Source organism: Sinohyriopsis cumingii, chromosome 14 (assembly GCF_028554795.1).
Source record: "Sinohyriopsis cumingii isolate HCF-2022 chromosome 14, ASM2855479v2, whole genome shotgun sequence".
NCBI classification, from domain to species: domain Eukaryota; kingdom Metazoa; phylum Mollusca; class Bivalvia; order Unionida; family Unionidae; genus Sinohyriopsis; species Sinohyriopsis cumingii.
In genome coordinates this window covers 16,209,634-16,234,277 of record NC_142974.1, presented here as the reverse complement: position 1 = coordinate 16,234,277, position 24,644 = coordinate 16,209,634, and the positions used below count along the sequence as shown (strand labels likewise).

General features: G+C 34.2%; 2 protein-coding genes across 2 annotated transcripts in view; one reads left to right on the top strand and one right to left on the bottom strand.

Moving 5' to 3' along the window:
• Positions 1-20,397, top strand: part of LOC149783319 (dnaJ homolog subfamily C member 9-like) — a 29,906-nt gene extending 9,509 nt beyond the window's left edge. Inside the window, exons 3-5 of the mRNA XM_089931543.1 lie at positions 358-474; positions 4,965-5,176; positions 18,657-20,397. Of these exons, the coding sequence (XP_089787669.1) occupies positions 358-474; positions 4,965-5,176; positions 18,657-18,875 (548 nt within the window). The 3' untranslated portion in view covers positions 18,876-20,397. The remainder of the gene's footprint in view (positions 1-357; positions 475-4,964; positions 5,177-18,656) is intronic.
• On the bottom strand, positions 7,782-12,190 carry LOC149783320 (uncharacterized). The gene has a single exon (XM_089931542.1). The coding sequence runs from the start codon at positions 9,321-9,323 to the stop codon at positions 8,457-8,459; it is 867 nt and encodes a 288-aa protein (XP_089787668.1). The 5' UTR covers positions 9,324-12,190; the 3' UTR covers positions 7,782-8,456.
• Positions 20,398-24,644: the final 4,247 nt, after the last annotated feature.

Here is a 24,644-nt window from a genome sequence, read left to right as displayed (position 1 = left end):
TTGTATAGAAAGCCGACTCATCAGATGATACCTGTTATCAATGAACAGATTCAATAGTCAGTGCTGCATTGCTTGATGACCTAAATTATGAAATCACTTAGGTTAAAAATATATTAAATTACTTAATGGTAGAAATTCTGCAATCAGTTAAAAATATATTAAAATGAATATAGATTCTTTGATTTACACACTTTAGAGCTTATCTATTAATTAGATTTTCATGATTCAAGTAGATCTGCAAGCGTGTATAGTGAACAGAAAAGTAAAAAAACAAGCTTCAGTGTAAAAAAAGGCTTGAAGGGTGGATTTCAATAAGAATAATTCTCTATTGCTGAATTTAGTTGTTGTTTTCAACAGGTGAAGTGGATGAGGAGAATGATGTCCCTCAAGACCGAGACTGGACAGCTTACTGGAGGCTGCTTTTTCGAAAAGTATCCATAGAAGACATCAAAGACTTTGAAAAGACATTCAAGGGTATTAAAAATACATCCAAATACTACTCCCATTGCACTTATTTTCTCATCTGCATTGCCAGATAGTGTTACACAGGTATCACTTTTTATGGTAGTGGCAACATCAGCACTGTCAAGACTACCATTTTCCCCATTATTTCAGCTAAAGAAATAGTTATGTTGTCTGTTTGGAAGTTAGATGGAAAGGGCAACACTTATACAGCCATTTCTCAGCATAAACATAAAGGATTTTTAAGTTTGTAGAAAGGATGAAAATCTGTTTCATTGTTTGCCAGTCTGTTTTGAAATACATGTATAGCTATGATTACTAAAATGATACACTTTTTTTTTTTAAGACTACATCTTCAAAACTGCTAAACAAAATTTCTAACAACAAATATGGCTTACATTACCTTTCTCCTCAGAGTCTATAGTTTTCTTCACATTAACACGAGTTAGACACTGCATACCTTCATCAAAGATACCGGTCATTGAGAGCCACTGGTCAGTACTTTCCAGAGTCAACCATGCCTTACTAGTGCCTTCACAGAGTACTGTTAAACTTGGACAGACATCGTGCTAATTGCAGCAATTGTACTATAAAAGTCAGATAGCACAATACCCAGGGCTCATTGAAATCTATGTAAGACCCGTCCGATATTCCAAGTTTATTGCCCATGGGCTTGTCAGGAAATAAAGGTTAAGTCTAATTTGCCTGACAGAAACTTGAGTATGCCACTGAAATGCAGCAATTTATGTTTTCATTTTGAAATTCTTCAAATACACTTGTAAAATATTAATATTCCTCCTCTGCTGGAGTTTTATATGTAGGTATCTACACCTTATGAAGAATGTTTGCTTCATTGTAATGCAAGCTATCAACTTGTACAGAGGAAAGGATATGCCCTTTGGGCAGGGAATAATACTATTTATATTCTGCTTCGGACCGCTCTGGTGGCCTAGCAGTTAGAGTGCCTGCTTTGGATGCAGGCGGTTGCGGATTCTATCCCCAGCTGAGTCACACCAAAGACTTATAAAAATGGTACTATTAGCTGCCTTGCTTGGTGCTCAGCATTAAGAGGTTAGTGCTAGGACTGGTCATCCTAGTGGGAGAATAATGTGACTGGGTGAAAATGATGATATATGTCTGCGGTATGATGCCCACTGCTAGACATCACTACTAACTGCCACATTGCAGACAGAATAGCGATATGACTGACATTGTTTCTTAAAGCTACATTAAAAATCCAGATCACACACACATATTCTGCTTCATTTGTATGAAGGATAATGATAGATCACTTGACGATGAAGGAGATCATTGCTTTGGACTGCTCTGGTGGCCTAGAAGTTAGAGTGCCTGCCTTGAATGTAGGAGGTTGGGGGTTCGAACCCCAGCTGAGTCATACCACAGACTTATAAAAATCATGCTAGCAGCTGCCTTGCTTGTCGCTCAGCATTAAGAGGTTAGTATTAGGACTGGTTGGTCTAGTGTCAGGATAATGTGACTGGTTGGGACATGATGCTATATGTCTGCGGCATGATGCCCCAGTGCTAGACATCATTACGAACTGCCAGACTGCAAACATCATAGCGAGATGACTTAATTTTTTTTAAAGAGACATTAAAAATCCAAATTACACACATATATTTGGCTTCATTTGTTAAGAAGAATTAATGCTGTCAGATTTTTAGGGTACTGGTTCAATCTAAAGAACAATATGAAAAGTATGATGATAAACGTTTTTAAAATGAGACATGTTTAAAATATTCCTTTGCAAACATGTACATAGAAATTACACTGGTTTAAAATTTTTATGAATATAAAGTCTGCTGATTCAGTCAGTATGAAGGTTAATGATATATCACTCGATGGTGAAGGAGATCAGTGCTTTAAGTGAAATTGAATCAATATGAGACATAAATATTGTTTGTAAACACTGTAAGGCATAAACTGTGTTGGCACTGAGTAGTGCTTTAAAAAAAGACTTGGAGAAAACATTGTCTAAATGAGAACTACATAAAATTCAAAATTTTAGTAGATAGGGTTACAGAAAATATTATTTTCTGAAGTTTAGTTTTTGCCTTCAGTTTATTACATTTTTAGATTTCTTTTTTCTTTAAATTGTCATTTTCAATGTTGAGTCAGAATAAAAGTAAAAACACTTGGCCCATTGGGGCAAGTTGAATTTGAGTCAGGGCAAGTGATAGTTGTAGAGTCACTTGCACTCAGCATGTATTTCAGATTTGTTTTTTTTGAAAGCTGGGTACTCTTTCTTTTACATGCCGTCAGAATTCCAGCATTGATAATATGATCTCTGTTTAATGAAAAATCTTTTGACAGTGTTTGATGAAGTGCTATGACACAGTGATTGATAATGTGCTATGTATGACACAGGGTTTAAATCATGCATTTTCAAGTATTAATTTAACATTGAACGCCATTTAAAACATGATAAAAGCTGTGTGACAGCTTCTAAATATTGGTATTTTCAGTGAAAGTGACAAATTTATCTTTATTTTCCATGAAATGATCAAGTTCATGACCGTACGTTGTAGGACTGAGCTTAAATAATAATGAATGGCTTCTCTTTTAATTGTGCAACACACATATGTATTTTATTGAAATGTAGTAACTTCAGTTTTATTTAAAATTTGTGGTGCACCTAGCAAAACACAGTAATACGAATGCATCAAAGAAGGCAGTCCATGCAAATGAGACAACAAGTAATGATTAATTACGTATATTATGGAAATGTAGTAACTTAAGTTTTACTTAAAAGATCGATACTGTCAACCACTCCAGTTGCCTGGTTGTTAGAGTTTCCCCTTGAATGTGGGAGGTTTATGTCCCCGGCCGAGTCATACCAAAGACTTATAAGAATGGTACTAACATCTGCCTCTCTAGGCGCTCAGCATTATGCGGTTATTGTTAGGACTGGTCAGCCTGCTGTCAGAATAATGTGACTCTGTGGGACATGATGCTACATGTCTGTGGCATGATGCCCCAGTGCTTGACATCACTGTAAACTTACACTGCAGACATCATAGCAATATGGCCGAAAACTTTTAAAGCTATGTTAAAAATCCAGATCACACGCACAAGCATTAATATTGTCCCCCCTGGAAAGGGCAACATTCTTATACAGCCATTTTTCCTGGTGCAGAAGGTATGACTATATAAGAGAGGAACCACTGTATTAAGTTTCAGTGAGTCTTGTCATAGCATCTCAGCATAAGACATAAAGGTTTTTTAAGTTTATACAAAGGATGACAATCTGTTTCATTGTTTGCCAATCTGTTTTGAAATAAAACTATGATTAATTGATACGCACACTTTTTTTAAAGTCTGTGTCTCCAAAACTGCTGAACAAAAATTTATCAAAATTGTTTTAGTATAAAGTATGTATGCATGCTACTTTTGTTAAAATTCACCAAAAATACTTTCATTTTATCTGGCATCATTAAATTTCAACAAAAATTGATATTGTTAAGACATGTAACAATAAAATTCAACAAAAATAATGTAATTTCACCCGTTATCATTAAAATTCAACAAAACGTACTGTAATTTTGGCAAGTGACAACTTGGCATTAAAGTCATTAGATTAATGCTATTCAAGAACAGTTTCTTAAAATTCCATCATAATTAAAAATGCAAGACATTCTAGAGTGGTCACTGGTTATAAGGCCACCCATTCTGCTGCAGGACAGTGGTCTTGTGACAGGAGTGACATTTCCAGAGAGCGGATCACACAGATCTGAGTAATAATTACATAAAGAATTTTATGACTCTTTCAGAAACATTTGATTTTTTCATTTAAAAATTACATCTATGTTTTGGAATTATATGATACAGCTTGTATTAATTATTTGAAATAAATATAAGTGATCATCAGTCAGAGTATAAAACCTTGACAATAAAATCAGGGTACAAGCATCTTGACTACATCTCTCATTCCACATCCTAATGAAGGTTATGATATCTTCATTGTATCCAGCGGTTCTATTTTCTATCTGCTGCCAAATGAACATTGACTGTGTTTATATTAAGTTATGGAAAACAACGTAAGAGTTTTAGTGATACTTGGGCTGAGTTCAATGAATTAGATGTAGTCATTGCTGAAAGTAGCAAACAGCCTGTGCACATCATAACCAAGTTAGAATCCTGCAATTCTTTGTCGAGGAAGCATGGTGTTTCTAATATCTGAGAATCATCTACTGGATAATACACAAGATTTTAACAGTGTTACCTATATCTGTCACTTCATTTCAGTCTTCATTTTTGTTTGCTGCACAGTAGCTTCTGAAGCACTTCATGGATTTAAAATAAATCAGTTTTCTGTGAAGTTTCATTTTAAGAAGACTTAGGTCAAGTGGGATTTTCAACCATTTTCTTTGTGAAAATCTGATAGAGATATGACCGTTTAATTTTGAATTTTATCAAGCTGTGTTCAGTATATTAGCATTGACTCCGTGTCATATATACACTGTTCTGTTTTCCTCCTTCAGGTTCAAAAGAAGAGTTGGAAGATCTGAAGACCGCCTATCTGTCATTTAAGGGCGATATGGATCTGATCCTGGATAATGTTATGTGTTCCACCATTGACGATGAACCACGATTTAAAAAGATCATAAAAGACTGGATAAAAAAGAAAGAGGTGCCAAACTTTTCCAAGTTCAGCCATGAAAGTAAAAGCAAGGCAGAGAAAAGGAAAAGAGAGGTAAAAGCATCCATTGGGAAGTACTGTCATGTCTCTTTGAACTGATGCATAATGTTCACAGGCCTGGATGATTTTATGTAAATTTAATTGTAATTGACAGTGTGGTATTTTTGTCCAGCCCATTTTAGGAATCATTTGGTGTTGTGATTACTATGGCATCTGTCATTACTTCCATCCCCATCCTCTATTAACCCCAATGTTAAAGTTTTATATATATGCCATTTAACATTTTATACCCACCCACTTTGGATTTGGAATATAGTTTTGAGGTCAGCTGAACTTGCAGGTCATGGCCTGTTTCTTGTGTTTCATTACAACAACATATTTATGGTAACTGCTTTAAAATAAGATTTAAACAATTTCAGCCCCATCACTTGTGGTGTTAAAATCTTGATTTAGTCCTATTATCCACCCAACTTTGGAAGTTTCTTATCTTGATAATCCAAAGCATCAGCTGGTTAGACAGATTGAATATTCATAAATATAGTGACTGTATAACAGACAAGGCAAGAATGTTAATCTCTACAAGTTGGAATGAGCAGAATATCCAACATAATTTCCAATTTTGATGGATGTTTGTATTCAAATCTTTATAAGGGTAAAGGTGATACAATTTTAATCATTTGATTCATTATCTGTGATGTTTAATATCTGTTATTTGAGATTCAGTATTTGTTATTTGAGATTTAATATCTGTTATTTGATATTCAGTATTTGTTATTTGACATTCAATATCTGTTATTTGAATTGTATCCATTATTAGATATTCAGTAAATGTTGTTGAATCAATATCTGCAGGTAAATTATATCTCATGCTAAAATGTTTGGCCACTTATGTATCCTTTATAATGTGGATATCTCTCAAATTTTCAGACATACAGGCTTTGAAATGTACACCCATTTAGTGATGATTTTTCGTTTGTTTTAAAGCTGAGTTCTAATTCTCTACTGGTCTGAATATGATTTTCCTCAATGTAATGTTTGGGTTTTGTAATGAGAGAGGAAAAGACTTGTTTCTACAGACATGTTTATTTCACAGCATACATACTACAACTGACTCACTTGTCAGACCTACATCTAGCATCCAATATATCAGCCTTATTTCTGGTCTCTAGGTTGCTGAATCAGCGATGTGAAGTCTATATTACTATAGAGCACTGCTTCCAGAACGCTAGACTCGATATAGTCAATTTTTTCTATTAAATCTGATCCAGTTTTTGAATAATGGTTTGTCCATCCCCATTCTACAATAGTACAAAAAGTTAACTGTTTAAAAATGATCCTTCTAATAGTATTCCTTTATTTGTTATTAAAAAAGATAGTTGCTGTAATGAGCAGTCAGATTGGTCAATATTTTCTACTTGACCAATGAGCAGTCAGATTGGTCAATATTTTCTACTTGACAAATGAGCAGTCAGATTGGTCAATAGTGTCTACTTGACCAATGAGCAGTCAGATTGGTCAATCGTTTCTACTTGACCAATGAGCAGTCAGATTGGTCAATAGTGTCTACTTGACCAATGAGAAGTCAGATTGGTCAATAATTTCTACTTGACCAATGAGCAGTCAGATCAGACTTCCCGAAAGCTAAAAAAAAGTGTCAGACATTTGGTCTGACAAAACCTGAAAATCTGTCAGACGGAAAAAAAATCTGTCAGACCGACAAAATATAACAAAATTGAGGTATTTTGTAACGTGTTTTGTTTTCTATTTTCTGAGTGTAAATAACACATGTTAATCAAGTAAAGTTAAGTCAAATTCACTGATAGTCTGTTGTAAACATGATCAGTTTATCAAAATTGTCAAGTTCATCTCGATAGTCTAAACATTCTTCCTCAATGTCCAAGTTAATATCATCATCATCGCATAGCTTATTTATTTCCATCTCGAATGACATATATACACTATCAATAGCTGAAACCGTTTCAGCCACTTTGGCAATTTGAGGCTGGGTTAAGTCTTTGTCTTCCATGACAGACCCAGAGGGAACTGATGTTTCAACAACAACTGTTACATGTGATATCGATGGTTGTGTATCAACTGGTTCCCTGATGGAATCATCAGTAGCCTCAGAGACTTGTTCAGTGTCAGACAGTGTGATAACTTCCTGTGATGTTTGAGGTTCTGAGACTGTTTCCTTCTTGTTCTTTCTCTTGTATGTAAGTTTTCTTTCCATCACAGACTCTGCCTGAAATTGTTGAAATTTACAGAACCATTAGGAACATGAGTATCATCAGGTCACTCAATAGGGAAGTTCCCAAACGAGATTGTCTACAAGTTTTTAACAGCTTCAGCTGAGAAAATGCTGTCTCGCAGGTTACACTGGTTGATGGTACAGTCAGCATCAGGTCAATTAGCAGCATTATCTCGCTGAGATCTGTAGTCTGCCTGAACAGAGTACTCCATGAAAGAGATGTAATATCACCAAACCTGGAATAGTTGAAACAAACCTTTTATCACTGTAATACAAAGAGTAATTAAAAGATAAATAAACACTGATTGATAAAGTGGAAAATTCAACATCTAAATATTATGTAAGCCTGATAAACTAATAAATGAGAAAAACCATCTTATTCTTTTAACTCAGCTTCCTTGATTCAAAACGATAAGGATGAATTATTGTTATTACAAACCTTAATTATACTTAGAACAGCATTACTTACTTTAACCAGTTTCTTTAGAAGGTTCCATTCATTGACCAAACTGTCTGCAGAAATGCCAGGAACCACTTGTGACAGGCTCTTTTGGAAATGGTGGTAAACCAGTTTCACATCTTCATTTCCATAATCTTTAAAAGAAAAAAACAAAAAAACAGTTCTTACATATGTGAACCCACACATTTTATACCTGTACATTCCTTCACTCCATTTCAATAAGTGGTTAACACAAAAGAACCATGTTGTTGTGATAGTGTAGAGCAGTTCTTCATAACATGATCATGTTCTTAAATCTGTCAGTTGTGTGACAAAATGAAACAGAAACAAAAATAAAACAAGCAAAAATGCAAACACAAACTGAATTTTGTCACAACGGTGACAACCAATAAAGCAGCATCAAAGGCAAACACATGCAAAAAACAACAAAACTGAACAGCTATAAACCATCTGTGCAAGACACTGCCAACTGTAGAAAGGCAAACACATGCAAGTAACAACAAATCTGAACAGCTATACAAACTGTGCAAGACATTGTCAACTGTAGAAATTTTCAACTGCAGCAAAAATAGACCTTTAAATTCTGAGCTTCCCGCCAGAGGCCAACTTCCAAAAAAAATCTGATCTTATTTAATCAAATTTACAGAATTTGTTAAACTTTTATAATGAATCATACTTTCATTGATGTTGTTCTCCTTGAAGACCTGCAAAACATTCTCAAAGAGATCCAGAGACTTTGTTGAGTTTGGAGTGCTGATGTTCAGGAAGCTTTCTTTAACAATACCTTTCATTGCAGTTCTTATGTATATGGTCTCCTGTTCATCTCCTGAGATATCTGTACTTCCATCCATCATAAAGGCAAAAAATAGATTATACTCTATAAGATTGACAGTTTTTTGCTTCTCTGTCTGTGCTATACTGTGTATGAAATCTGCAGCTGCTTTGTCATTAATATATGTACTGCCTATGTTTAATTGTTTAGCTTTGTCAATTTCACACAGCCATGTATAATCTGATAGTGGACGATTATTTTTGGCTACTGCGTGTGCATTTCTGAACAAATGCACTAATCTACTTTTTTCAGCTGCCTTTAATTGCCTAAGTGCTTTGCCGGCTTTTGACCCTAGTTTTTCCTGAGCAGTTTTCTGTCTGCCTGAAACAAACTCTGATGCTTTTTTGTGGGACTTGGAAAGTTCATGATCATTTATTGTTGACATTCTAAAATTTGTACATCCGACGATAAACGCATTTGTGTTTCGCAAATTTTCATCAGACCTCGCTTTCTCGCCGTAGAAACTGAGACACATGGCACACTGCATAACTTGCTTTATTTCATCAAATATTAACCAGTCTCTGTTTTCTTTCCATTTATCATTAAAGGTTCTTTCAACCCTATGTTTTTCATAATCCTTTTTCTTTTCTTTCAATTCTTCATAAGATAGTTTTCTTTTTTTCCCTGGTTTCGCTCCGTCGTAATATTTCAACGATGCCATGATGACAGGTGAGCCGCATAACTGTTTATAACAGGCGTAGCGATTGGATCGCTCAAAAGCTTGTAACCAATGAAAATCTGTATAACAAACTAGATTCAAGAACGACTACTCGAGCGGTGCAGAGTGAGAAAACTGCCGGACAGTCGGTCCGATGCCGACTAACAAACTGTCGGTCCGGGTAAAAATTTGTCGGTCATGTCGGACGGACCGACGGCTTTAGTTTCTACTTGACCAATCAACCTTTTTGCAATAGAAACTGATGGGATAAGCATGCTTGCCAAACATGGCATCTTGAATTTTCATTGAACACATAGACATAAAAAAGATATAGGTTTGAAAAATATGTGTGGAAATTGGAATGGCTTGAATGAAAAATCAAGGGGTCAATTTTGTAAGTAAACTAAATACCAGAGGATTAGCATTTTGCAGTCTTTGCCAGAAAGATTTGAACCACTGTTTCCAACTGTAGCAGTGTTTCCCTTTACGCACATTTGTGCGTCAGGGATGCACGCTGGAGAAAATTGACGCACACATTTTGTTGCCGTGCATTTTTTTTTTTACGCAAAGGATTTTCATAATGTGGTAAGGATTTATTTAATACTCAATGCATTGGACGATGGATGGCATCATGTATACTTTGAAAATAGGCATTGACTGGTTCCCCGCTTTGTTTGTTCCTTGCCTTGCGCTCCTCTATTCGTATAGCAGAGTACAATGCAGGGAACAGTCGAAACAATGAACCAGACTAGCATAGGCAATGTTATGACGGAGTAGCTTCCCCATATCTCGTGAGATCTCACGTGATTTCCATCGAGCTCAGCAAGTCGTCATCTAGATGTTTAATCTCATTGCTTGTTGCACTAGAAAGTGATCTCCAGATTAAAACGACATGCACTAAAAATAATTAGTGAAGAAAGTGAAAGAAGCAGAACACAAAAGAGTAACTGTGGATCTAACTTTAATTAACAATGGAGAAAATAATGCCCTTGACTGGAATACGGTATTCATACATTAGGATTACCGGTGTGACTTATGATCACATGATTGTGAAGATTGCAAATGTGAATAATCCTTTCTTGACATGGTTTTAGAATTTTTAAAAATCTGCCCTTGTTCGCCACAAGATATCTGGAGAATACATTATAACCCAAGACATTAATTCACAACAAAGAAATCAGTAAACTTGCAGAGACAAATGTGTTATTTGGATTACAAAGACAGCGGGTCATTGCATATTTTGTTGGTTTTTAACGTTGCTGCAATAAAAGATAGATCTTAAAGTTCAAGTGTAACTTATTTGAAAGAGGAATCATTATCTTCCTTGATATTTGGATAAATATGTTCTAGGACGAAGTACAATGAAACTGATGATAGTACACATTTTATGAAAGGCAGTAATTTGACTGCCATTTTGTTAAAAAGATTTATTTGGCTTTTTGTACTGGCTTGTATGTACTGTGTTGGGCTATAATATTGCTTCATATTGATTATAAGGAAACTGTTAAGACTTTAAAAAAAAATGAACTAATACAATTTTTTTTGAATGGACAATGCATTTGTTTTTTAATTGTACATGTTGATTTATTTGTATGTTTAGAGAGAGAGAGAAAGAAAGAGAGAGAGAGAGTATGTTGTGCAAGTTTCAATATCCTATTTCAAGCTGAAAAAGTACGAGTCATATGAAAATTTGTCAATACATTTTTGACCACCATATTTTTTATTTGACCCCCAGTTCTGACACCAAGGTTTTTTTTTTTAACCCTTACACCCCTGGGGGATACACTGCTGTAGCATCTAATGTATCAAATGAAAAGAAGTTGCACCATTATTTTATTTTTTATTTTGTAAAAATCCAGATTATTCTAGAAGGTTATTTTCCATTAGGTAATAGTTTTTTATTTAGAAAATGCTAATTGTGACCTGAGAGGAGTGTTAAATCATGCTTTAGGTTCTTGCACTCTCAAGTTGTATTATATGTTATGCCCAGCTGAAATCTATTTTCTGATAAAAATCATGGACAGAGACATTCACTGGAATTTACAGTGAATTCAAACATGGAATTATATTACTGTGGTTCAACAAAAGACTGTTGACAAGTCAACACTCTGCAAGTTACCATAGACACGTCATTGCCTTCAGTTTTTGGATTTAATCTGGACATCTGCTGAATTTTATTCAGGGCTTGATATTATTAGGACTTATGTCTGTAATTCTTGGGATATTTTGGGATTTAATTTGCAATACTGTAAGTTCTTTTCTCTTCTCATTTTCACTTTGTGTTGCAGAGAAGTAAATTATTTGTTGAATTTTACAGAGCTTGTTAATTATATGCATTGCCCTATTCTGGAAATGGTGAGTGTTTTACAAAACATAAAGTTGTACTTATGCCTCATTAATACAAAAATTTTGTTGCAGATATTCATTCCACGATGAGTAACCTCCCTTTATAGCCTCATTAAGAAGTTTATGTTTTTCATCTCAGGCACTTTGGCAGCCCAAAGTCTAGGCCACATGAAGTACACGTAGAATATAAATACTTTAACAACTAAACAGACAAGTATGAAATTCACTAATCTGGACATTGTGAGTTTTTTTTTTTACAGAACTTAAAAGTTGTATTTGTGCTTCATTAATACAAAATTTGATGGCAGGTTTTCATTCCCCACTGAGTCAGCCCAAAGTCTAGGCCACATGAAGTACACGTAGAATATAAATAACAACTAAACAGACAATTCATGCTGGGCACAATATCAGTTGTTTAGTGACATATGTTGGTTGACAATGGAATACACAGTACATAAAATGAGACTTTTTTTTTAATAGATGGGCTTAGACACCATATAAATTTTCTAACTGGATATAACTGATACAGGAATTTTCCAACATACGACCTGTGTGATAATTTCTATAAATGGGATACAATAGGCTTAATGCCTGCTTCCATTTGGTTACCTCAGGTCTTATCCTTCATCTTGCCTTACAAATGTCTAATTTTGACATAAAATTCCCTTAAATGTTTCTTGGAAACTCTTTTGAATACATTTCAGATATTATTGGTTATAAATAGTTTTAAAACAAGACAGCATGATAGAAGGGTTTATTTTCTTTGTTGCCAAGACAAAGGATAATATGATAAAAACTGTGTTAATCACCTAATCAGATGAGTCAGATAGTGGTGTTTGATTGGTTGAATGCCAAGGATGATGCCATGTTGAAATTATCAATCACCATTAAGATTTCATTGTTTGGTGACGACTTCATTTGATGAAGGTTGCATTGATTTTATAATAGATTGTAGCTGGCTTCTTTTGAGGAAGGGAGCTCTTACTATTGAAGTTTCTGCAAAAAGAAATTTCCAATGACCAAACATGTACCCTATTGCTAATGCAACAGCAGCATTAAATTCAGGAAGCAACGTCAAATAATTCTAGAGCAAAGTATAAGTCAGCACTGGCAACTTGTCAACACTAACAATAAGAAAACAAAGAATTTGTTGAAGTTTGGACCAAGGGCCTCTTTTGACATTTACTGTTACTTTTTATCTCTACATCAACAGAAGCATGACAGATTTGTTTTGTATTTAGCATGACAGATTTGGTAGTAATAATATACCACAGGACTGGGAATTTGTATTTTCATTCACATAGGCAGCTTGTCATCCTAAGTGATGTTGATATAAGTGGGCTGGACTGTAATAGGGACTTACAGCCTTTGAAGCCAAAACCTAATACTTTTTAAAGCCATGAAAAATATGAAGTCACATGTTAATAGCAATGAGTGCAATTAGAGATAGATTTTATAGCCATGGCAAATATTAGCTTAGCCATTTTGAGCGATCTACATGGAACTATTAATAGATGTGTTCAGCTGATGTATATTACCAAAGTTGAACAATGCAAGGAAATGGGGTGATAAATATGAACAAGAAAAGCCACTTATATAAAACTTAAACCAAACCAATTTACAAATCCTTAAGGCTATTTTTATTGTACAGCAGCTAAACATGTCACATCTAAGTTTGTATATTAGTAAGATGATATAATGAATGTACTGGAGAAGTTTATTTTTCCCTAACTGCAAATATTAACTGGCCCCACTCTGTGTAAATACACTGGATCCATGTTCTTTGGTGATGTTTTATTTGTATTAATGTCAACTTCTTAAAGAGGGTACTTGGGTTGAAGTGTTACAAATTAGTCATTAGACTGATAAACAGTATTAGCATGACGTTCAGGTACAGTTTGCACTATTTGTCATTTGGATTAAAACAATGTACTTTGCCAAATAAATTGCATCTGCATTTACTGGAATATTTAAGTGATTAAACTTTTTCATCAGATTCATCTGTCTGTTTGGTCCCAGTTAACTCATAAGACGACCAAACCAGTAATTCTATGTATATGTGTTATGCTAATGGTTATAGAATACTGCATTACATGGCTGACAGTAGGTCTACGGTAAAAGTAAACACGTGTCTAGTTTGTGAGAAAATGTGTTGCAATGTCTATTTGAGTCACAAGTACTAAACAGGATGAATTAATAGCGGTTGTATTTTTTTTATATTGCTATGCATATTTCATTGCATGGGAACATATTAAGCAAGTAGTTTAAAAGTAACTGTGAGAATGGAAAAATAAACGTCAGGATTTCTTGCATTTTTAAATTTTTTTATAACAGAATGAAACTTGATAATTCTTGCATCTTGCCCTCTCTTTCATACGAATTACTGTTATTGAACTTTATTCCACGCAATGTAGTGGATGTCCGGTAATACATTATTATATTGCTGCAATTTGTGTGTTGTGTGATTTGAATTTTTTAACGTAGATTTAATAATTTTTCATTCATATCGCTACGATGTCTGCAGTGTGACAGTTTATAGTGATGTCTAGCACTGGGGCATCATGCCACAGACATGTAGCATGAAATCCCATCCAGTCACATTATCCTGACACCAGGTCGACATGTCCTAACACTAACCTATTAATTCTGAGTGCCTAGTGAGGCAGCTGTTAGTAATATTCTTGTACGTCTTTGGTATTTCTCAGCCAAGGATTGAACCCATGACCTATAGCATCCGAGGTGGACGCTCTAACCACTAGGCCACCTGAGCGGTGCAGTTTGAACTAGGGCAAATAAAACTTAATGCATCCAATACTAGCCACGTCATGGACAATCCACGATGACCACTATAGCAATCGTCTTTTGATAACTGTGCTTACATTCAGCAATGTAAACTAATTGGGAATATGTGACCAGTGGCACTAAATAATTGCAGTCTTGCAATTCAATGTAAGTGGGATTTTTTTATGTTAAGATTAAGCAATAATTGAGTCTTTGATTGTGTGAAAGAATTGTTTTCAGTGTTTTGCACTCAAGTCGTGTTAAGCTGAATGCCAATTTGTGCAATTTTCATTGTAAATAAATCACTTCAGAGAAGGGTTTTGGAGATAGCTCTTGCAGTTAAATACAAATGTTATGAGGAGTTACTTACCTTTGATCAGTTTACTGCATTAAATGATAATTTCTTTTCATACTGAATTTGAATATAAACAAATGAACTGGGACAGCAAGACCTACATTTATTAAAGGTCTGTTAGTCTGATTCCCAGACAAAAGACTATTCAAGACCCTTAGAATGTCATCTAATTAGACTTAGATGACTGAATTTATAGTATTTTCATTGCTGCTTCGTGTGTGTGTGTGTGTATATGTGTGTGCCTGAGAAGAAAATATAGATTTTATAGCTATAGTAACACTGAATTCTATCTGCATTCATTAAATGGAAACTTATATTGGAAAATTTGGTAAGTGTTTCAACACTAATCCACTAATATGTTCCTTTACTGATAGCAACTCTTTAGTTGTAGAGAACAGTTGATCTACCACAAGGAGGGGCCACAATGGGCCTGGAGGATCCCACATAAGTCTTGTATACAGTTAATGTCATAAATAAATTAGTTATTAGATTTAATCAATAGATCTGCAGTATTAAACATTTCTTCCTGTGCAAGACATCCGGAAAAGAATTTTCTAAACCTGCATTGGGGTGGCCAAGTGGTCTAAAGTGCTCTCTTATGGATCATTACCATTGTAACTCAGTTCTGTCTGGTTCATCTCAATATCTACTCCAGAAACATCAAAAAGTTCAAAACACAGCTGCTCGGATCATACTTAGAGTACCACGATCAGAGCACACCTCACCGCTGCTCTGTACCCTACACTGGCTATCCATTCGATCCAGAATCAAACACAAAATTTGTTCTCTATGCTACATTTCACTGTCGGACTCTAGTCCAACATACCTATCTGACCTCACCCATACGCACACGCCAGCAAGATACTTACGCTCCTCTTCTGACAATCGTATACTCATTATTCCCACTTTGAAAACAAAGTCATATGGACAGCGTTCTTTTGCATACCGGGGCCCAGCAACGTGGAATGAATTGCCCACTGAACTTAGACACAAAGAGACAGTGATCACATTCAAGAGGGCTCTCAAAACTCACTTATTTCAACAGCAAGAACAAGCTTAAAGACCTAATAATGTTTCCTACCTGAAATATTCTCAGCATGTTTTTTATTTTTTAATGTTTTTCTAATTTCATGTTGTTTGTTTTTGTAATAATATTATTATGTTTCTTATCTTATAGGTATTGTCTAATGTTGTAAAGCGCTTAGAGCTTCTAAAGATTAGGCGCTATACAAAGTCCTCATTATTATTATTATTATTATTATCTCACCTCTGTCTGCTTGAGTTCGAGTCTTGGATTCAGCCAGTGTGGGTATGTGAGAAAGCTTGCCAGTAGCTTCTTGTGGGTCAGTGGTTCTTTCCGGTGTTTTCCCAGGTTTTTCTTCCACCATTAATACTGGCTGCTGTGTATAGCATATCGTGTGCTGAAAAATGGCGTTAAGCCCTACAACAACAACAACAACAAGAAACCTGCAATGACCCTATGTCGCCTTTTGAACTAGAAGGTTCCAGGAATTAATTTTGTTTAAAGGTTAGAGTAAATTTCTATCAAGATGACAGAATTTTCAGAAAATGGTATTTGTGACATAGGTCAAGTGGAATGGTATATAAAGCCCATCAGAATTACTAATCCCTACCTTACCATCCAAAGTGGAATCAGTCTTATTTTTTTGTGTACAGTTTTTAGTTAAAACAATTTATTTGGTTCAGTTATTAACTGAAATTCTAATGCTCAATAATACTTCTTGGACTGTATTACTGTCAATTAATTCAAGGACATTTTTGATCATATCATTATGATACATTAAGATTGTCAGCACATCACCACCTCCCAGGCTATTGGTGTGTGTGTATGTGATTTGGATTTTTAACATAGCTTTAACAGTTTTTCAGTCATATCGCTATGATGTCTGCAGTGTGGCAGCTTATAGTAATGTCGAGCACTGGGGCATCATGCTGCAGACATATAGCATGATGTCCCACCCAGTCACATTATCCTGACACCAGGCTGACCAGTCCTGACATTAACCACTTAATGTAGAGTGTCTAGTAGGGCAGATGTTAGTACCATTTTTATGTTTCTGGTATGGCTTAGCCAGGTTTTGAACCTGCAATCTCCTACATCCGAGGCAGATGCTCTAACCACTAGGCCACCGGAGCTGTTCAAACTATTGGTACATCAGTACATTCACTATAGGAATCCATTTGGAACACAGCTGCAATTCATTCCAAACTATATACACTGGACATGTAATAGAACTTTTCGGACTATTTGGGATAAAATTTCCAGTACTGTAAGTTATTTTAAATTCTTTGTATTCTGGGGAAATAAATTATTTGTTTAATTTTAGAAAACTTGTTGGTTTACACACTTTTCTGTTGTTTAGTTTAAAACCTTAGGAGTCATAGTAGAAAATGCATACAAAAAAAGTACAGTGCTCCCCAATTATATTACTGCTTTTGGGAACCGTAGAGTAAGAGTATGCCACAGTATAGTGAGATGACCTTATAATGAAGTACATTCTTCATAAAATGTTACTACCCCTGGAAGAAATGTGACACTAATAGAATTTATAGAGGGTTTTGCTCAGAGACAAGGAAATTCCAGTCATGGGGTTATGTTATTTGTCTCCCCATGAGGCAAAGCCTTGTTTAGTGTTCAAAAATGTTTTTATACATGTGAGTATAAATAAATATTTCTGACATTAATGTCATTGAGTATGTACATTAACATTCTGAAAAACAAATGAATAATTTGGATATTATGTTCACTGAATATAATATTATAAATACCAGTACTCTGTGAAAGGTTATAAACATTCTTTATATCTGTTTGAGATATCCATTTTTTAGAATTTACAAAAGTACATGGGAGGAGCATGGCTTCATGTCTAACTGACTTGTTAACACATTTTGTTTTTCCTCTGTTTTAATGATAATAAAAACCCACTGTCCATCTTCACATGGCAGACTGCCAGACAGGCAGATTTTCATTTCTTCATCAGTGTGGCAGTTAGTCCTCTTTCCATGATAGTAGTGGTTTTACCAATTTTACTAGTTCTGTTGATAAAATTCATGGCACAATCCTACACTGTTATGTGTTTCAACACATCAACTGTTCTCATTTGTAATTTTCTTAATAATATTGCAGCAGTGAGGAGATAAGCCTATTTTAAACCTATGTCGTTAGGCCTGTTTCAAAGCTGTCTTTAGGCCTGTTTTAAAGATATGTCTTTAGGGCTATTTTAAAGATATGTCTTTAGGGCTATTTTAAAGATATGTCTTTAGGGCTATTCTAAAGATATGTCTTTAGACCTGTTTTAAAGATATGTCTTTAGGCCTATTTTAAAGATATGTCTTTAGACCTGTTTTAAAGATATGTTCTTAGGCCTATTTTAAAGATATATCTTTAGACATATTTTAAAGATATGTCTTTAGACCTGTTTTAAAGATATGTCTTTAGGGCTGTTTTAAAGATATGTCTTTAGGGCTATTTTAAAGCTGTCTTTAGGCCTGTTTTAAAGATATGTCTTTGAATATGCAAGGATATTAATTCTAGTTTTACTGTTGCATCAACAGAGCTAGCAAGATACCTAAAACCACCGCCATTATCTTACAATGCAAAATGTTTATATTCCCATTTTAAAACATTAGCAAAATTTTGGAAAGAAATCTCACAAGATATAGTTTGGTTATGCCCACATTAAATGTACATGGAACATGATGAAATCACATATTTGAATATTTGCAGCATTTTACTGTAGATATTTCTGACAGGAATTACGATCAGAGACAAATGCAAATGTTCATTGTGTGTTTTGTCCTGACTTATATGTTTTGTTTTACCTCTGATCTAGGCAGAAGAGGAGGCCGTAGAGGCTGAACAGCTGAAAAAGGAGCTTGGCATTGGAACTAATGACTCACTGAAACAACTTATACAAAAGCGGCAAAAGAGTCGTGAAAAGGAAGCAGATGCCTTCTTTGCCTCACTGGAGAAAAAGTATGCTGAACCACAGAAAGCACCAAAGTCCAACAAAAAGACAAAATCTTCAGCTGCAAAGAAAAGCAGGAAATAAAATGCATTTTTTAACCAAATGCCTTTCAATAATGATGGTACCTGTTAGCAGAAACTGTCTTTCTGCCAAGGATGTTTTGAATAATTGCTAGGATTTCACTTGCAATAATTATTAAAGTAATAGGAGTTATATAAATGTCAGTGCAACTTATAACAGCCAATGAAATATACTCATAACTATCAGATACTTTGTACTGGAGAAAACATGCATTTGCAAAAGTATGCAGAAGGTAAGCACAGAAGGGACTTCCTATATTAGTTTATATACATAAATAAGCAAACAAAGGGCTTCCTGTATTTGTGGAGTAACAGTAAGTGCATATATATGTGTAAAACAAAATTGTCTAAGATATAAAATTTGTTCCTTTGATGATTGTTCTGTTCATAATTAAGTAATTGACACATTTCACTTCATCTGCAAAACCTGTTCTGATTTTGTAATTCCTATTTTGTGTTATCTTTTCTTTCTCAAAGCTGCTTTATGTAGCATGTTAATTTTGCTTATAAGTACAAATATATAAGCTTGAAAAAAACTATTATGATTAATTTTATTATTGCAACTCACATTAAAAATAAGCATCAGTTACAGATAGAAAAGGTATCTAGGTGAGTGAATCTTTTGGATGTGATACTATTTTAGAGATCACTTTGGTTTTGTCTCATAGAAAGCCCGCAGTCGATTTGCAGCAGTTTCTTACATTACTGAAGATTCTGTAAGATCTTGTATATTTTTTGTTTACTTTGTCATTCTTTTCTCACAGGTCGATTATTGTGATTATTAAAATTGCATAAGACAGAAGTCACAGTCATGTGATGTTACGTCCTGTATCTCCCAACATTTGTAGTGATATGGTACATCCAGGTAAAAAGTGAGTGTGTGTGTGATTTGGATTTTTAACATAGCTTTCACAATTTTTCAGGCATATTGCTATGATGTCTGCAGTGTGGCAGTTTATAGTGATGCCTGGCACTGGGGCATCATATCGCAGACATGTAGCAGTCCTAACACTAACCTCTTAATGCTGAGCACCAAGCGAGTCAGCTATTAGTACCATTTTTGTAAGCCTTGGTATGACTTGGCCAGGGGTTAGAACCCACAACCTCTTGTATTTGAGGCAGATGCTCTAACCACTAGGGCACCTGAGTGGTAGGTAAAAAATGATATCGGATTGATGACATCAATACATAATTATCACATGATTTCAAAGCATGGATTTTGCACTGATTTGACAAATTATCTACCTTAAGCATCCCTTGGTAATTACAAATGTCTGCAAGCCTTTCTCTCTTAGACTTTAGGTGAAATAAAATACATTGTTCTTTAATTCAATACATTTTTATTTTTTTGTTGCATTTTTACATTGAGCATTTTCATCATTTACGTATTTGCTATATAAAATATGGCATTCATAAAAATCTTTGCTGTTATTTTATTGCAAGTATCCTTGGCACATACCTGTATTATTTTACAGTTGTAACTGAAACTTGTTGAACCAAATAAACTCTTACTGTAATGTTATAAATCTTTCTCATTTTTAGCCCACCTGGCTGTAAGGTCAGGTGGGTTAATGTTATATCCTTTGACCATCATGCATCATACTATGTCCACTTCACCTGGCTATAAGGTCAGGTGATCTAATGTTATATCCTTTGACCATCATGCATCATACTATGTCCACTTCACCTGGCTATAACGTCAGGTGAGCTAATGTTGTATCCTTTGATCATCATGCATCATACTTTGTCTGATCTGTAATAAGTTCACATTTGTTATTTGCAAACTTCATCTCCTAAACTGCTTGACCAATTTGCAGTGTTTTTAAAAATATATGACAGGGTACTTTGATTTCATATTAAAATTATAAGAAATTTTAAATTGCATCTTTCGGTGAGTACCTCACTTTAAAAGTGCCTTCCCTGGGTCCCATGTATTTTTTAATGGATACAGGAACATAAAACAAATCCTTAAATCTGATTCAATAGAGTTTTGAGAAATCTGACAGCATCCTGGTCTTTAAGATTTGTTCCATGCATCATCAAAATTAGCCACCATTACTATAAATAAAATAAAAACCTCTAAATTACCTTTTTTAAAACTGCTTACAAAATTTAACAGAAAATATTGTTATAGCAAAATTTCAGTATTTATATAAATTAAGCTGATCTACCTTGGTGATGGTCACTGTTGATGAAAAATAGAAAACCTATAATGAATTCTCAGAGACCTCAGCATAATTTGATCAAATTTGAGAGCATCCTGGCATAAAGGTTGCCATGACTAAAAATATAGAAATAATTTTTATTTTTATTTTTCAAAATTGATAGCAGAATTTAACTAAATTTGACAGAATTCATTCTGGTATTAGCGGCTTTCAATTGTATGCAACTGATGCCAATTCTTCCTCAGATATGACCACCATGACTAAGAACAGAGAATCCTTATAACAACTTCTCAAAAGCCACTAAAGAGAATTCAACAAAATATTACTGAAAGCATTCTGTCTTGAAGAACTTTCAATTTTATACAGATGATGCCAATTTGCCATCAAATGTGGCTGCCAAATTAAAAATATAAAAGCATTTCATAAGTTGAACTTATTGTGTTGCGCTTCATCATTTGTAATAAATTCATAAGAGATGCATGCAACTTTTCAAAAGCATCTTTACCAAATTGTTCATGAAGGGCAATCTGGCATTAAGGCCTTTTGAATTTGTTTGAATTTATTCTATTCAAATGATGCTGATTTGTAATCCACAATGGCTATCCTTGCTTTAAATAGAAAATATTTTAAAAATAAACTCTAATAACTGCTCAACAGAATTTTACTACTTTTGAAAGCATCTCATCATGAAAGTCTTTCCAAATTTGTTCAGATGGTCAACTTCCAAGCATGGCTGCCATCACTAAAATTATATTAAAAGAACTTAAATGACTCCTTTTCAAAAACTGCTCATCTGTCCAATTTGACAGAATGCATTTCTCATATTAAAAGCTTTAAAATTTATAGAAAAAATGCTGATTCATCCTCAAGCATAACTTGTAACTAAAAATAGAAAAATCCTTTAGTTGACGTATTTTCATGCTCAGCAGAATCGGATAAAATCTTATAAAGTTTCTTGTCACAATCCCTATGCCAATCCACCATCAGATGTGGTCACTGCTGTTAAAAATAGAAGAAAAAAAAAACTAAACATCTTTCATACTGCTCATGATGATCAGACTAAATTTAAAAGGTGAAATTTTGGCATCAGGGACTTAAGAATTCAAATAATGCCAGTTCAGCATGACTACTGTCACTTAAGCTAGTGTTAAGTGCAGTGCGTGACTATGATGTCAGAGTCAAGGGAGGTAATACAATACAACTGATAGTAATGCTCAGAAACGTGTCACTGGAGTGAATAAAATACTTATTTTACATTTGTTACTGATAAAAATTCACTCTGGCACTAATAAAGTACCTATTTTCCATTTATTTACTGACGAAAGTTAATTTTCCTTCATCAGTGATTGGTATATATATATGCCTTGAAAATTCACCCATAATGAATGAAGACTACTTTCGAGCATTCATTGGGTGAATGGCAATGATTGCTTGTACATTCCACTAATACTGCCATGATTAAATGCAAGTTAATATCCTGTTTGACAGACAGCACAACAAAATGATTACTCTTTGTGAAACCTGGGAAAGATAGGGATTATTTTTCTGATGATATTGTCATTGTCTTGATCTTCATCATTGAGTAGATGTCAAAGCTACGTTTTTGCATTTAGACACTATCATATATACAATCATGTACTTAAAGATTGTATTTATTTTGGAGGGTTCTACTTACCACAGGCAAAAGTAAGTTACAGTGATCTAATTTGTATGCTCCATTGTAATGAACAACTTTAAATTTGCATTTAACTCCAACATTCTTATATTTGGTTATGGAGCTCGATGACCTACTTTTTGTGCCCGAAGTTATTCTGTTAAGTTTTTTTGCATTTAGCTCCGTTTCACCTGTGATGTAAAATGAAATTGATTTTGGTGCATTCTACTCATCACAGGCAAATCTAGGTCACAATGACCTATTTTTCTTGCTTTTGTGGTTTCATAATTTTACATTATCTCTATAAAAATTAGCATTAATTTTGAGTATATAGTCAAAATTTCATGACAAATGCAGGTATTTACAAACTATAGAAGGCAGAATACCCAGTGCAAGCTGACCAGAAATTGAACTTGCCTTTGAAAAATAATTTTTTTTTCAAACAATATTCCAAACTGAGTAAAATATATAAAATATTAGATATTTTCAAAAATTCACATATTTATTTCAATCTTTGCTTTTTATCTTTGTTGATACCTTAGAACCACCAGCAGATAGTAAAATTTATGAAAAAGTTGACATGCAAATAATACATGTAGATAAATATTTAGATAAGAAAGGGTTAGAATGCAAATAAAGTTGCAAGAGCAAAAACGCAGTTCAATTTTGGATGTCTTGCCCTGAGGCAATTTGACTTATAAAACTTGTATTTAAAAAACAACCTGTTCTAGAGCTAGAAAGTTCACAAAGTTTTATTTTTTTGCCAACATAACATAGCAGACTCACCTCATCAGCTACATGAACAATAATGATTTATTAATATTCACAACAGAAGGTTATGACCACTTGTTTCTTGCATTTCTTATCAATTATCAATTAGTCACCTTGAAATTGGTGATATGCATCAAAATTATTGACAAGCTTTTTAGTCTGATAACACATTTTTATCTATTTAATTTGCTAAGAAGTAAGAATATATCTCTTGTAATTATTACCTAATTTCAACATGTATGAAACACCACTTGTTGCTACATTTTCGATACTTCGATCACGCTTTGAACATAATTCTACTGGCAGTTAATCACTATAGAGGAATGCCTTTTATTTCCAATAAGACCTGTCAAAGAATGAACTTGGGAATAATAGCCATTTTCTGTACTTTTGAGGCATAAGCAATTAGAAAATAACACTTACTACCCAGGAACAAAAACAAATCGTTACATGGTGTTGTTTGTCAAAGCTGGCTTTGAAATATAAATATTCAGATTATTTAATTAGTGTCAGAAAAAGCAAGATCTTAACATGGATTACAATATGGAACTGACATAGAGTTGATGAAAGAAACATTGACCAGTTGTATAATATAAGAATTCAGGACACATGCATACTAAATATAGGTGTTGATATATGTAATATGTGAGATCGCAGGGTATAAAACTTGCAGAACATGAAATATTATGAACAGAACATGATCTCTTGTCCCTCTATCTCAAATTATTTGGCTTGCCCACAGGCAAATACTTTGGAAACTTAAGCTTGCTTGAACTAAATTTCAGCTTGTTCCTGGAGTTGGGCAAGTGGATTTGTAAATCTCTGCAAACGGTTTTAAAATGATATGCGATATATAAGGAAGTTAGTGTCAGAAATCTGATTAGTCACAATCATTCTGAATGATTTCACACTAAATTAAAACATGGAATGTTCTATGACTTTTATCACATGATATATGTGATAACTGTCCGGGAGAGCTTGTTCAGCAGAGATGTGTGTATTTGTGTTTCTGTGCCAATTATGGATATCCTATTTGAAACCATAGTGTCTCTGAAATCCATGACCAACCATATGCTTATTAAAACTGAACAGAGATTTCTTATTTCACTTTATTTTTTTAATAAAAAATATCCTTTCTAAATGTACATGCATAATTTATTTTCCTAAACCAATATTTTTTTAC

Coding starts and splice junctions, on each gene's coding strand:
- LOC149783320 (XM_089931542.1), bottom strand. CDS start 9,323: ATGGCATCGTTGAAATATTACGACGGAGCGAAACCAGGGAAAAAAAGA.